The sequence below is a fragment of the Cuculus canorus genome, chromosome 2 (genome assembly GCF_017976375.1).
Source record: "Cuculus canorus isolate bCucCan1 chromosome 2, bCucCan1.pri, whole genome shotgun sequence".
In the NCBI taxonomy this organism is placed as follows: Eukaryota; Metazoa; Chordata; class Aves; order Cuculiformes; family Cuculidae; genus Cuculus; species Cuculus canorus.
This window is the reverse complement of record NC_071402.1, coordinates 143,632,401-143,648,658: the sequence shown is the minus strand read 5'-3', so window position 1 is coordinate 143,648,658 and position 16,258 is coordinate 143,632,401. Positions and strand designations below refer to the sequence as shown.

At 35.9% G+C, this 16,258-nt stretch overlaps 1 protein-coding gene across 2 annotated transcripts in view; it reads left to right on the top strand.

The window, feature by feature from the left end:
- Positions 1–16,258, top strand: part of ODAD2 (outer dynein arm docking complex subunit 2) — a 103,635-nt gene that overhangs the window by 21,693 nt on the left and 65,684 nt on the right. Inside the window, exons 7-10 of one of the 2 annotated variants that reach the window (XM_054060614.1) lie at positions 537–653; positions 3,459–3,681; positions 5,318–5,453; positions 5,669–5,813. In XM_054060614.1, coding sequence (XP_053916589.1) covers positions 537–653; positions 3,459–3,681; positions 5,318–5,453; positions 5,669–5,813 — 621 coding nt within the window. Of the gene's footprint in view, positions 1–536; positions 654–3,458; positions 3,682–3,710; positions 4,900–5,317; positions 5,454–5,668; positions 5,814–16,258 lie in introns of those variants that run through there. The other variant, XM_054060613.1, reaches the window with a different exon arrangement.

The following is a 16,258-nucleotide window of genomic DNA, read 5'->3' as shown; positions in this document are numbered from 1 at the left end:
TTTAGGCAAAATAGTCCCTTATGCCTATTAAGCAGTGACCATAGCTCTTACATTAATTTTGAAGAGACTGATGTCTGTCAGGCGTACCTCCACAAACTGGTTCGCTAGGAGTTAAAAATCCAGAGAAATTTCGACTTATCATGTTTTTATTGCATGAATCTCATAAAGTCTAGACTCATCAGGTCATATTATTTTCTCATCCTTCTACACATCTGCCATACTGCACTGAAAGCTCATATTTACTTGGATGTTGCCATAAGCCATAAACTTTTCAGTGGAACTACACACAGTACAATTGACTGATAATTACTTGCAGAATCCTATGTAAAATATTGATTTTCTGTTGGGACTCATGGAGATGATCCATGCATCTTTACAAAGCATTGTTGAAGTGTGATGGACTCTGCTGAGCATGAGAGTTCTGTACCTAATTCATTACAGTATGACCTCTGTGCTCTTTAGCACTATTTTGTGATGCAGTTTGAATTACCTTTGTAAGGCAACACTTAATACTTTTAAATTTATTCTTTTTTAAGGGTCAACTAAAGGGTAAAAATGACATTGACTATGAAAGAAAAAGCAATGTATATAAAGATATTGTCACATTTTTAAGGGAGAGATCACCTAGATTTGTAGAAACTATGGCTAAACAGGTATGTATTTACTGATACTGGGTATATATTCTAATTTGTACAAACATACATTGGTAAGATTACATTGTAGACCTGGCTGAACGTTTATATCCTTTATCAAAGATAAATCTGTTATTAAGGGAATGATCTCAAATACTCTGAAATCCATTTATTATTTTTCTTTGGATTTGTTTCAGTTTCTACTAAATATGTTCCTTCTAAAAATAGGAGGTAATACACCATTTCACATATTGTTCTATCGTACTTTATTATGAGATTTAGTTCAACATGTGAGCTCAGCCTCTAGTTTTTGCGCAAAAAGTTTTGCTCATCTTCTGGTGTTATTCATTGTGGAGCACTGGAAATGTTAAAGCAGGAAAATATGATATTTTTATGGAAAAGGTCAACTTTTATGACAATATTTTTCTGTAATAAAAACTTCATTTTTATCTTCATTCTTTGTAAATCAAATATATGTAATAGCCCGACTTTTTTACAATATATGCCTGATTTAAATATCAGAGCTGAGAGTTAAGCATTCAGCTTACACACTATGTGTTGCTTCAGCCACTGTAAAATGGAAGTGTTTTAGCTTTTATTTAGAGCTCTATATTATCTAAAATCACACAGTGCCACTAAGGTCTCAGTTGTTTCATCATTCTTGGTAAAAAATTTTTCAGATTTCTAGGGTGGTTATAACAGATTAATAGCTTGGTGGTCAAATTCGTTATGGGATAAAACCTGTCATGAGTTTTATTGTGGTTATTTATATGCAATTTTAATTATTGCAAGAAGGAATTCATTAACAGGGAAATTTACTTACGTTTAGTTCTGAATTTCTGAGATGTAGGATTGTTATTTTTTTTGAGATATTGAACTTGACAGTTCTGAAAGAACTGAGCAGTTGAGATTGTATGCAAAACCAGTAGCTTGTAGTAATAGTAATAGAATTAAATTTGTAAGTTATTCTGAATGAATGTGCAATAAGTTCCGAAACATGTTTTATTTGTCACACAGCAAATATTTCTTTAATGTTACAACTACATGTTGTTTTACATTTCATAAATGTGACAATATATGTATTATTTTAGACATATTTACTGGTTTATTGTGTTTTCCAAGAGATTTGGCTTAATTTGATGGTTGTGAAAGGTAAAATATGTTAATATTTTTAATTTTTTTACACTTTCAATCCTAAACGCTAATTTAGATTAATGTTAATATCAATAATAATGTACCTTTCTTTACTGGATTTATGTTTTTATACTGTAGATATTCAGGAAATGTGTGCACTTATTAAATAAGAGTAAATAACTAGAATTTATCCTATTTTCCTTCAGTTGTTATGTAAATCACTTAATATTCCCTGACTGTGTAAATAAGTTTATGCTGCAGAGTATGAATTGCACCATTTTAGTGGTTTAGGAATATTATATCCTATTGCCTTGCTAAAGAGCTGGTTTAGTACATTCTACATTCTAAAACTAGAATTTAAAGAAGTTAATATTGTAGAACTGCAGAGCATTTGTATTTGAGGGAAAATATTCTCTACTCTAGAACTCTGCAAAGCAGCAACATCTGTATTTCCAAGGTTGCCTACATGAAATAAATAATGACTGGAAATTGTTCTGATTTATTTTCTGATGAGAGGAGAGCTTCAAAAATTCATTACTTACACAAATATTGCAAAACCAATTAACTTTTGTAATATCTTCTTGGCCTTGTTAAAGCTAATGTGCATCTGCTGTGTTGGCGTATAGTGCTGTAGGAAACATACCTTTTAATATGTACTTAGCTGGTCAAGCTACAGCATCACTTCCCCTGTAATTTGTCTAGTTTATTATGTGTTAAATTGTCTTGTCTCGAATGCATTTTCAGAATAAGAGAGTAGCATAAGTTAGTTTATGATTAGACAATTGGGTCAGCAAGCCTGGAACAGCCGATTCATATCAGGGAGTAGTCAAAAGCAGACCATACTGTGACAGTCTTCTTAAAACTGCCTTGAATCAGATACATGAAGGAATGTCTTCACCTATCTGGTAGTGACAGCTGCAATAATAATAATAAGTATACTGTCTTTCCTCTAAAAATTGAAAATGTTCCAATAAAGAATAAGAGTTGACAAGAGTCCTTTCTGTCCTGGATATTTTTGATCAGCCATGGTGCTCGACATAGACAGCTGAAGGATTGGTAGGTGCCACTCAGCTCCGTCCTTGTATGTGACTTGTTCAACAGTGTCTTGTCCTGAGAGACAGAATATGAAGAAACTGAAATGGAATGTGTTTATACGAATTCTAAACTATATCAAATTAAATTACTTGGAACTGAAGCCTAGCAGTTTATCATAGCCTATTTTCAGTTTTATGTTCATTATTTTTTGTGGGAATTTTTTGTAAATCCTTTGTGGAGGGAAATAGTTTTTATATAAAACATCCATTGCAAGCAGAGTGACTGGCTGCAATTATAGATCTTAAAACTCATTTAGAATTACGTTCTATAAAAGTGCTTTTGCCACAAATTATTTATCATATTAGAAACTGGACAACACCTGATATTCCTGATATTCATGTGTGTTTTGGAAGTTCCAAATTTAATCTAGTTTGTTTATTTAAAAAACTTTAATTTGCACATGGTAACAGCTGCTTTTCAGATTAATGTTTCATTCTTTTCAAGGTAATCTGATTTTATGCTTATAATCTAATTCTATGTTTAAGTCATAAAAATTTTAAGCACAGCATCCTGGAATTGTGCTTATGTATTATTGTTTTAATATGCATTATTTATATAACAAAATTACTGACAAACCACGTCTCCTTCTTTTGTTAGAAATATAATATTTTTAAAAAAACAACATCTGAGAAGACTTATAAGCGTATGGAAGTAGCTGATGCTAAGGTCTCTGGCCAATCCAAGAACCTCTATGATTTTACAGAAAAGACTGTATGTGAGAAAATGAAAAGTTCTGCAGCAAGAAGGAGATCCATTGACAAGAAGAAATTAGAACCAACTATACAGTGGAAGAACTCTAGGCTTTTTGCTTCCCACAGATAAGTAGTTACCTTTATAATTGAATATTCCTGCAGATCTCTCTAATCTGTGCTAGGAGTTGGACTGCATGTTATATGTTTGCATTATTATCTTGAGTTAGAAGCAATAAAACAACACTTACTGTTTTTTATTTTTCAAGAAAAGCGTACAACTACTGAAGAGATTTGTGAGTTCTCTTGTGTCATGCAACAACTTTGATGACGTTATTCCATGTCCACAGCAAGGCAGGGAAAGATTATGCAGCCATCTGCAATACTGGCCCTCCGGGACTGTAATATTACCATATTTTTGGTGTAAAATGCCCTTTAAAGCAAGACACAGTAGACAATCTAATCTAAAACACATTTTCTGAGGGAGGCAAAAGAGATCCAAAATGGAAAATCAAAATGTCTCTTACTTATACTACCAATTTTTAATGATTTCACATTACATGAGCTGCTTTTCTAGCTCTGCTTAGCAACAATCTTCACTAATGAGATTATCTCAAAGTTTGGACACTCAAAAATAGAGCATACATATACTGGATATTGTTGAATTTTTCTTATGAAATCAGAATACTGATGTTCTGATTTCATATTTCTTGATTCTGTGTTAATGGAGGAAGAATATCTGAAGGAAAGGCTTTTACTGGCATGCTACAAAAAAGAAGTCAGTTATCTTCTCAAGTCTGCCAATTTGACATGTTACAAGAAACATTTTAAGAGATTTTGGATGTGACCTAAAGTCATCAGTTGAAAAAATGTGGTTTTCCAGAAACAGGAGTTTATTTTTTTTCCACAGTCATTGTAAGAGTCTTGATGTAGTGAAAATGCCTGTAATTTTTAGTAACATTTATTGTTGTGTCTGTGATAGTATGAACAGCCCAAGCTCAATAAGACATATTGTTTTTACATCATAGTAAATTAGGGACAAAAATGATTGTTCCCAGCTAGGCCTAGGAATTTTCTTGGAATGTGAGGAAAGCAAGATATAACGTATTGAGCATGATCAAAGCTGTGGAACAGCTCAATGTGTGGAAGAAGTAGTCAGACTATAACTTTTCTGCCTGGAAAAAAGATGACTGGGAGACAATAAGACAGATAGTCACTGTCTGTTCTCATAGGAGAATAAAGAGCATCAGATGAAAGTGAACCTGAGAGACCAGGTCAGAACAAAGGGAGGGATTTCTTCATAGAGCACATGGCTGAGCTCTAAAATTCTTTGCCACTGGATAGGAGAGGTAATTTGTTTATGTGAATTCAAAAAGCAGTCATACACATTCATGGAAGAAAAATCCATCCAAAAGTGTTAATGCAAAGAAGATCAGAAGTTCCCTGAATCGCAATTTACTGAAGAATATTCCGGAAAAAAATTTCTTTGTTCTACCATTGTTCTGCTAGTGTTACCTAGAGAGCTGCTGTTGATCGTGGTTGGATGGTATCCTAGGTTAGATGGACCTGTATCACATACAGGTCAGCATAATATAATTTTTCTAATATTCTACTGTTTTATTAAAGGAAAACTAATCATGTAAGACACGGCATACTTTTAATAAAGTTTATTGTGCAGGTTCATGAGCTCATATGTACGAATATATGTCCAACCACAGGTTTTTTTGTTCTACGTTTATATATAATAACATTTGTTTAAAAATAAACCCAAATATTTTAGTGACAAGGCTGCAAAAAAAGATATTGAAGAAGAAGGAAGAAGTAGTGCTGAGTCTCCGGAACTCACAAAGAGAGACAGTGGCATTTCTTCTGAATCTGTTAAAATGCAACCAGCTTCAAAATGGTATCTATTACTTATTTTTCGTTCTTCTGATTTTTTGTATTTTTATTGTTATTTTCTGTACTTACAGTAATTATCACCATACTTAGTATTTGGAAATATCAGTTATATTTTTCTAATTCTGTTATTAGACAGTGTTGTCATGCCTTTTTAAAATATGCTTGTTCATATTACTTTGTATCTGTTCAAAGAGGGTGATGCTGTTTATTTATTTTCAGTAAAACATCAGTCAGGTTTGAAGAACTTAGTGAAAGTTCCTCAGAGACTGAGGAAGATGAAGAACAGCCTGTATGCCGTCATGAAAGAAACACTGATTTGCCATCAGAATACTGGGGAATTCAGAAACTTGCAAGATATTTAAAGGTAAATTAGAAGCATTAGTAAATTTTATTTTAAGAAAAGCTATTCTTTACCTTCTACATCTGAGGACAGCAGACCAGCTCCTCATCCTTTTCAACGTCTATATATCTTAGAAAAGCCCTACTATGTAGTATGTTCAAATCCTGGAACTGTGGACTTCATCCCTATCACATACCCAGTTCTCCTGCGTTTTTCAGTCTGCTTTTTCTGGCTTATATATACCCTTAGATTAAACCATCTGTTCAGTGTTACTTAAAACTTAAGATGGTATAATTTCTTTATTAATTATTTGATTTCTGTTTTGCTTTTTTGGGTGAAACTTTCCAAATTATTGCTTTATGTGGATAATAACTTTCAAGAGCTTTTATTAAAACTGAATACTTGCCTAAAATCTTTCATCAGCTGTGATTAATGCATGACTGAAGTAGTTCTAACATAGTCATGTGTCTGGATAAATGCTGTTAGTGGACAAAAAAGTGTATGATAAAAAGGCATCCTCTAAAACAAAAGAAGTTTTTTTACGCAGACTTGTTGAAAATCTTTTGGAAGCAATAAATATAGATATTTAGAATTCTATGTGTCCGAAACACGTAAAAAAACCAGCAACCCTCTACTATTCTGGAAAACTCTAAAACTAATTATGCTTTTCCCTCAGGAGAAATTCCTTTACAAGTTTGTACTGGAACTTATGTACTGTAAGTTACTAATAAAAGCACTGGTTTATTTTGTTTTCGGAGTATAGCTATGGAGTATACGCATCCGACTGATAAAAGGATGGTGCTGGTATTTGGTACAGCAGCAATACTTGTGAAAAACAGTCAAAGCTTTGGCTCCTTTTAGTCCTTTAACTGTTGTTAGAGGAGTAGCTCAGTCTTTTAAACAGTTTTCAATGCACTGACACTGCTTATCTGCAGTTTATGTGTGTGTAACCTATGCTAATGGTTGTAGTAAAGGAGATATAAAAAAGAATAAATAACAGAACTCTCTCTACAGTTCTTTAAGGATTATCTTTTCTAGATTGGACCTCAATATGCTTGTATTTTTGACTATGCTAATACAACCCTTTGTAAGCATAATCTGGTGTAACATTCAGCTTGTAGCTTGCTGAGCTATCCACTAGCTCTAAACACACAATATATACATTTTGCCTGATACAGTTGTTTTGGTTTGCGTGTAATTACAGTGTTGTTTTCAGATCTTTCAGTCCAGTGTGCTTGCTTCCGTCTGTCTTATGGACTACCTCTTTGTACTTTTCTGAGTGCTCAGAGAAACAACCATGCTTCTTTTTACTAAAGGCCCGAGGTACTCCTGGAGAGGATACGTGAAATTCATTACTGTTGACGAACTACCAGAAATCTTTTCATTGGCCCATCTATGGACCACCCTCTTTATCAACAAGACTTTTCTCTCCAGGTTACATACTTCTCAAACTCCTCTCTAGATCCTTCGTATAGTCATGTTTAGATTTTTGTATTGGATTTCATTCAATACTGAGGCAGATCTACATCTGCATGAAACCATGCTGAATGAAGAGTGAGAATAGCAAATAGGAAAACATGTTTTTCACACTCCTGTGTTTTAGAAATATTTTATTTTGTCTCAGCTGTCAACTAGAAAAATTAGTTAATGGTTTAGAAGTAGAAAAAGAAAAGGAAGCATATTTGATCAAATTGTGAATACCTGTTAAGAAGTGTTTGTAATACAAAATTCCATCATATGAAAAACTTATGAAAGCTCAGATGTATACTTGTTTATGTATTCATGTACACCCGAGTCTTACAATAGTTCTTAAAATTAGATATAAACTAAGCAAAGTACTTGAAGATATAATTAAAACAGTTCTCTGTTGATTCTTAGCTGCGTAAAGCAAGAAATCCCTAGTGTCAGATAAAGCTGAAAAGAGATGCTTCAGTGCCATACCACAGACAGTGGTTGAAATATTTTATTGATGGAGTGCTACTTTAGCTTGCACATGGTATTCATTTTAATTCAAGTATAAATACTGCATTTCTGGCCAGACTGAGGAGATTTTTTTGGCATTCTTGTTGTTCGTGTAGGCAAGTGTTCATGACACATGTAACGTAAGAAAAAATAAATTTATGATTGTAATATTTAAGTATCTACAAGCATATTTATATAGAAGCACAAGTTCAGAGGGCTTGTGTGTCTTCAAAGGTTATATACATTGCACATCTTAAAATTTTAATAAAATGCTTTAAATAATAGATGTTTGAGATACCAAGTTGGAAATAGAATAATTTGTAGATGTAACCATTTTTTGAATGCCTGCTGAAGTAAATGTGAATCACAGTTCAGCAAGACTCTATAATAAAGATCAATTTGAAAACATGAAATTTCCATAAAACCTGAAAGTTACCTAGCTTTTATACCAATGTTAGATTGTCATTAAAACTGGAAAAGATGGTAGCTTCTTGTATAAAACAAACTTGCCAGGTCCTGTGAACTGTGTTTGTAGGCTATGAATTTGTATACCTCTTCATGGAGAGAAAATTCCAGAGCAGGGGAAATTGCCTTCTGACTTTTTGCCCTTCTCTATTCTCCCTCTCCGTTCTGGAAAGAACAGCCATGTTGGACTTGCTCCACTGGGAAGCAGCTGCTTCTATGGTCTGGCTTCTTGTATTACCCTCAAGCTTCCCAGGGCTGTGAAACAGAAGACAGATCATGTGTGCTCATCATAGCTTCTCGTTGAATCAAGAATGGGCAGCAAAGGTAGATCAGTGAGCTTGGCCATGGTAATGTGTTAGGTGTCTTTAGGAGCAAGAGTAGGTAAAATTGGAAATAAGTGCTCTGTTGATGTTTGTAACAGTGAGATTCACTCAGGAGAGCCTGCTTCAGATTTCACATTATTTGTTAAAGTAGTGCTTGTGATGTATTAAATCTGTAGAGGAAGGGCTACATTTTACATGTGAAAATTTTTTTCTGTACAGGGTGAAGGGATCACACAATGATCTTTTTACTAGAAATGGGGAACATCATATAGAAATGCCCAATCTTCTTTGCAATAGAGCTGGAGTTGCTCACTGGGAAAAAACCCAAAAAAACCAAAAAGAGAACAAAACCAAGATGAGAACTATGGAACTGAGCACAATGCTTTGTGCCGTCTGCTGTTGAACACTGATTACCTTAAGATAAACTTGAGGTGTTGAGAGGTGTCTTTGGGCTGGTGACTGCACCAGGAATAACTTGTCTCCTGAATAAGTCTTTTATCCCTTACACTCTTGTGCTGGTCAGTTTTGGTTACCTGTAAGAGTGTGATTTATATGTCACCCTATGCCAGGGTGAGCTCTGGATAGAGTTCTGCAGGACCGTGTCAGTGACAGAATTCTTCCTTCAGTTTCTTACCTGGATAGTCTCACACCTCACATAAAATATCCACTGCTTTCATATCTATTTTGAATTACTGCAGTTCAAATGACCGAATTCCCAGAATAGCACTGTGTTTCTTTTCTAATTTGGAGTCATAGATGGACAAATTTGCTGTTTCTCCCCAGCTGATTGCATCTTGTGCCAGGCCCAGTAGCTGGAGAAAGGCTATGGTGCTGCACAGGAGCTAGGAAGGATGCGTCCCAAGTGTGGTCTTAAACACCATCTCCCAGGTGCCTGTGTGCCTTGGTGCTGCATAGCAGTGGGTGACTGGGAAGGGAGGACATCTGTCACATCACTCCGTGAAATCTCATTGACTGGATCAGGAGATAGAACTGGATGCACTGGATACACTGTTGCGTTCAAGTAATATTTCTGTAGCTGGCAGGAGGCCCACCTGTATTGGGCTTACTTTACATAAAGATGTCAAACAGACAAGGAAGGCAGGAATGTACAGGAATATTCTTCCTGGTCTTTCCCTCTTCCCTTTTCTTTCTCTCCAGCTCTCCCTAAAAGTCCTGAATTATTTCTAGGCAATCGGGTCAAGGAAATGAAAGTTTTAAGAGATGAAAGCTATGGGTCTAGTTCTTACAGTGCATGTGTTGAAGTGCATATTGGCAGGGCAAGACGTACTGTCCATCAGGTCTACTTCCCCTTTGCAGTGTGAGCAGAGCTGATCCAGCAAAATGCAGTGTGGCTGCTGTACCGTGCGCAGATATTATGTCCTCTTCTCAGAAAGCTCCAATTTATCAGTTATGGAAATGCAGATGTATGCTGGCTTGCAGGAAGGAGTGGTGGATCCCTAGCTGAGCTCTTTTGTACGTGGACAGCACTAGCATTCTTGGGGAAGAAAGGTACAGGTTAGAAATGCAGAAAAGCAGAGTCATAGACAGTGGAAAGATGCAAGGAGGCTCCGCCAAACTGTCCCATACTGTTTATCAACGACATCTACATGAAGCTTTCATTTCAGATCCTGCACCTTAGCTCTTGGTGGAGCCTCCTTGCATCCTTCCCCAGGAAAAGAAAGGGAGACATCTGGAGGTTGGAATTTAGGGGCTTGGGGCAAACCAGCGTGCAGAAACCCATGTGTGCATGAAAGGTAGGAACATGGACAAGGAATGTCCAAATTATTACAGAAACAGGGAGACTGTTTCAGAGCATTTGAGGATCAAATCCTAGACAGCAGTTCTGTGGGCCGGGGGTAGTTCTTTTGCACTTTGTATGCAAGTTAGCAATGTGACATTTCTCTGCTTTGAGGGGAAGGAGGAGACAGTCAACAACTGCTTGTGCACTGCCCTACTATGCATTGATATAAAGACAGTCAAAATCTATCCCTGAAACTTGTCATAGCTGAGATCTAAGGTTTTAGATATCTGAGAAATAGATACCTACTTCATAAAATTTTGTGATAGAAAACATCTAGCATTTCAAAATAAATTACTGCTTTCTTGTGTAAATGAAAATTGTGTAGCAGTCTCTGCCCTCCTGTGGTTTAAGAGGTGGTATAGACAGCAACTCTTTTATATGAACCAATTATAAATTCATGGCGCTTGCAAAGACATTAATGTGGCTTGTTCATTTTTCTCAAAATTTGTATGAAATAGAGGATAGATGAGTAATTTTTAAATGCATAATGGAAAAGTATAGCTTTCTTAAACTACAATGGCATTGGAAATGTTCCAAATTATTAACATTACATTAGTACTCATAGTAAAAATTTAAATCAACATTATAAGCTATGCATGGATTAAGAAATGGATTGCATTTTGTGATTAGCAGAAAAGTAGTTATGTTTTGTTCTAAAATGCAGAACCTTGAAAGAGACATGAATGTTTTAGCCTCAGGAATAAAATGGATCTTCAAATGCTAGTTAATTTAAAGTGAAACTACACAAAAAGCAATTTAAAATTTTGTAAGGCAAGGAAAAAATAGTATTAGTGTTACAGAGTACCCACTAAAATACCAGTTGTTTGTTTCCTTATCTTACACATTATAATACTGCTTGAAAGTTTTTTGTTAATCATAGAAAATCTAAAATCTCTGGTGTTTATGGATTTTCTTGAACAACGAACTACACAGAGAACTGCAAATACCAATTCTGAGAAAGTTACCTCTCTATTTCTTCACTCTGCTTCCGTTTTCCCAGGAACAGTTACTGTTGGGTAGAACATTACAACTATAATTGGATGCTTAGATGATTAACATAAAAATTATAAATTTGGTCAGCCATGTACTCAACTTAGGAATTATTTTATGCACAGAATTATAAAAGAAATTTATCTCTTATCTTGAAATTCGGCCCTAGATGCAGAATAGAGGCAAGTAATAGAATCTAACAGCAGCACTTCAGGTATCTAATATGCGTTGGAAATATATTGCACATTTAGTATTTTTTATACAATCTGTGGGTAAGAGTTATTTTTTTTCTTCATAATATCACATTAGGAAACCTTGCATGAGATTATATTTTAGCTGTTAAGTACAAAATAAGCCTATATAAATGTTCTTTTTGTATATGAAATAATTTTGCTATGCGTAATGCATCGTTTTGCAGATAATTCACCTGACCTTATTAGTGGAGTGTCTAACAACAAATCTTTTCTTTTCCCTCATGAAAGTGTATGGTAGGGTGATATGAAGGATGCTATTCAACTGAACTGAAAGATCAAGATGAAAGATAACTTTTGCTGTATTTTGGCTAAGTGGTAGACTTATTTTTCAGAAAATAATGAATGTATGAGGCATAATCATGTGCCACCTACTAGTGTTTCTAGGCACATGTTTGGCTAACCTGTTAGCCCTGGCAAACCTGTCAGTCTTCATATCACTCCTTTCTCCACTGCTCATAAATATCTCTCATTACCATCTTCTAGTATGAGCCAAGGTTTTTTTGTTTGTTTCTTTCTTTGTTTGTTTGTTTTAAGAAAATCAATAAAGAATGTGAGTAATGAAAAAAGGGAATAAAAATTTGGGAAAACTGCATTTTATATTTAAGACATATCGTTTTTAACAACCTAGCCAGTGCTAACTATGAAAATGGAATCTTTTTTACAATAAATTTACTAGGTAGGACATATTGGCAAATGGTGAATTCTCAAGTTATTATTATAATTGGCAACTCTGAAGCACTTGCATAGCTCTCTGCTCAAAATACTGTACAAACAATCATTCCACGTCACAAGAGGCATAAATTCTTAACGGACAGTTGGTTTTTTTGCTATTAACACCAACTCTGATGAATTTCTGTGTAGAGGTTTAATTTCTTAGGGTTGCGTATTCCTAAGACTTTCATAGCTGGTGAAATGAAAGGCAAGATAGAAGTAGTGAAATAAAGAAATAAAGAAGACAAAAAACCAAACACAGTCAAGAAAGAATAGATGGCATTTAAAAAATTAAAGGCTGAGGAAAAGAGTGTAAAATAACTGATGTTTGATTCTTCTCTTTCACAGGAGTCTATCCTATTGTAAAAGCAGGTAATTAAATTAATGAGCTACTGTTTTGACACCATAGCTACTATACCTCTAAAGTAATTGTAAATTGCCACAGCTGTCTCAGTCTGACTTACAGCTTTAAAATCATGCAAATTGTTGGCTTTCTTAAAGATTTGGAATATGATTGTGTCTGAAAAGAGTTTTAAGAAGTGAGAACAGCATTCTTCATTGGTTTTAAGTGTTGCATGTTGGGTCTAGGCTCAATTTAATCACAGCTTATTATTCACACAGTTACTTTAGAACCATGCCTGTGCTTCAGCCCTGTCATCTATATTTGTTTTTCCTATGCTCTCGTTAAGCTCAGTTTTCAGGTTTGTTTTATTTCTCCAGAGAACGTTTTCCTCTTAGTTTTTCATGAACTATTGGTATCATTTTGTTTTTCTTGCAAAATCTTTTTTAGCTGGTTTCAAATCATAATGTCTTTTCTATGTGCTCAGTGCTTACGAAACTTCAGCAGCATGCTCAATCTCCAATAGTCTGTACAGGCACAGGTCCTTTCTAGTCCAAGATCATTAAATCTTCTGAACAGATTCACTTCCACTGGTTTCCCAAATGAGTTTAATCCATAAAAATAAAATAGCTGTAATAACTTTATGGCTTTTATTCTCTTTGTGAGCCAAGTGCTATACAAAAATCAAAATTACTTAGGCAGGTCTGACACTGTCACACAAGGTCAGTAGTACATCTGCATTGTGGGCAGCATATGTCGCATCTCCAAGTCTGCAGTGAGGATTAACCAGTGTTAATGTTAAATTAAAAAAACAGTAGTGCTGTTTGTTTTTTTTTTAAAAAAAAATCAGTCCTAGACCCTTTTCTCTTTCAGTCCTCATTTCCTGCTAATTTCTGCATGTTCTTTTAAAAAATACATATGCTTTATTTTCCTCAGATGAAGTGGCCAAAACGAGGGAGGGAGCTATATCCTTGTTCTAGTGCCAAAACATGAAAGCAGTACCTAGATTGAGATCCATCTCACCTAACTCTAAATGTAAATAGAGTAGGTGTTTGTAACTGAGCTGGGCATTCAAGGCTACCTTTATGATCAGTGGAAAAACAGGCACTTCTGGGATGTGATTCATCTGATATTTTAAGCATCTAATGCAGAATGAGATGGATCACATTTTCAGCTTTGGCGTTGACTCAACAGGAACGTAGGATGGTTTGAGATGACTTGGTCTTAATTATCAAGAACGTAGGATGGCTGTAGGTGAGTGAATTTAGACAGATAATTTCCATCCCCACAGTCTTGTGCATTTGAAGTCATCAGTGAGTGTAATGTGAAGTCTTTTGAAGGAGTACTCTTATTCCAGATTCTTTATGTATTTGGAAATACGAGGTTGCATGCTTTCTGGCCTTTTTGCCTTGGAGTGTTTTGTATAGATCAGCCTTTTTGTAACGGTGTTAGAAATGAATTGGTAGTCCTCAGTTAATGGGGTGATTAGTTGATGGGCATCTGCTAGATGCCTAGCCAGCTTGGTGACTGTGCTTGAGCTTTGTTTACATAGACAAGAGGTGTGTGATGAGCAACCTATAGGTTGGTCTTGGTTCTAGTTTTAGTAGATCCAACCTACTGGCTTTGCACAGCTCTCTACTTTCTTATCACCATGTGCTGCACTATCTTTAGAGCTCTTCAGGGGGTGGGCAGCAAAGTATCCTCACATTTTTGGGACAGATCTGACGCTATGTTGGTGAACAGAGTGAAAGGCTGTCTGGATTCTGAAGAAAAGCAGGAGTAAGTAAACATGTGGAAGGAATTTGCAAGAATTAGCTGACAAAAGAAACAGCAACATGTGGAGATTCTATGACAGCTGGCATAGGTTGATGTTGTCTGACCAATCAGAAAAGCAAAGTCAAAAATCCAATAAATTCTTCATAGATGCGAAAGACCTTATCTGCCTTCTGGTCACTAGAACATACATGTCCTTTCTTTGAGGAGTCGTAACTCGAAGTTACTCACTGTTCTATGAGCAACAGCATTTTTGTTCTCTTTACCCAAGAATCGCTTTTAAGTTTATGTCTTGATTTTCTGAGTTATTTTGGTCTATATGAAGCCAGCTAGCTGTCCTCTCCTATCTGTACTGGCACATAATATAGCTAATATATCTGTTTGGTTGCTTTTCTTGCAAAACAAATTTAGCCCTATGTAGCAGTTTTCCTGAAAGAATATTTTTTGTTCAGTTGATATCTTTTAGCTGGTTGGTATCTTTTAGGAGGGAGATTGCATAGACAGCATAAAGGGCTTCTTTATGGGACGGGAGGAAATTTGGAGCAAGCATAGCTCAAGGACACCATGAGACCTGAATGTTCAGTGCACGTGCCAAAGGGACATTTTGAAGGCCATTGAAGGATTACTGTAGGGTAAATTTGTCTCAAGGGCTTGTGATTCATGTACCATGACTTCAGCCAGAGGCTGAGGCAAAAAGGGAAGAAAGAAATCACATAAAGACTAACGTCAGGTAGAAGGCTATATAAAAAAATGTTTGCAGGTGACTGTGCTCAAATATTAACATTTAAATTTAAGGAGATAGCCCACTATGAATGCCATAGTGTGATTCCCAAACTTGATAAAAGGGCTCTTTGAGGGCTTTGCAGAGGTTTTCAAGTCTGCAGCCAGCCTTGTTTAGGACAGAGCATTCAGATACTTTTATAAAATCAATCATATTGAGAGGAAATATCTGAACATATCGCTCCAGCCAGCCTGCAAGAGCTGATGGCATTGTATTGTTTTTGCAGGAACTGTAGACTCCTGATGATGTAGGGTATAGAGGCTTACCAACAATACAGACATCCTACCAGCACTCGTGTCCTCCATGGCTGAAGAAGACACAAATGCTGAAGACTTGGTTGTGGTGCACATTCACTGTATCCTGTCTTAGTGTCCATGATGATCCTCCAGGCTTTGGGTTATTACAGAGAGACTAGTCTTTTTATATACATAGTAACTATCCCTTTAGGGCAGGCAGCAAGATGGAATATGAATGTCGTCTTTAACATCAAATTGATGTTTTGTCAAGCTGTGAGTGCTGTTGGCCATGTTTCTGAGGCTTGTCAGGCGGGCTGAATATAGGTATGATGACGTGCACGCTGCTGTTACAGTTAATATGGCAATGGAGTTTCCACCCCAAAATGATTCATTACTTAGTGGTAGAAGTAAGCATGGCCATTTCTGGAGGGAGTTGTCTGACCTTCTGGCCACAGATGTACGCATGGAGAAAGCTTTGCATTTCGGTACCAGAGAGTGCTGAATGGCACAACTCCCCTATTGTGTGTGACTTACCAAGTATTTAAGTCTCTGTTCTGCAGGGCAGCCTCTTCTGAAAGTGAGGGGAGTGCAGGACAGTGACTGAGATTCAGTGTGTCATAATCTAAACAAATGAGTGAGAAATCTTCCTTCATTTGAGGCTGAAGAAATGTGTGGCCTGTCACTTACAAAAACATGGCCCTGTCATCAAGGATGCAGAGGTAAATCAACTGTTCAGGGGCTCCATCTGTGTTGGTGATAGTGGTAGGTGAAGGCAATGTAATGCTGGAGAGATAAAATGATACCCAGGAGAGTGCCTTTTCTGACGAAGAATG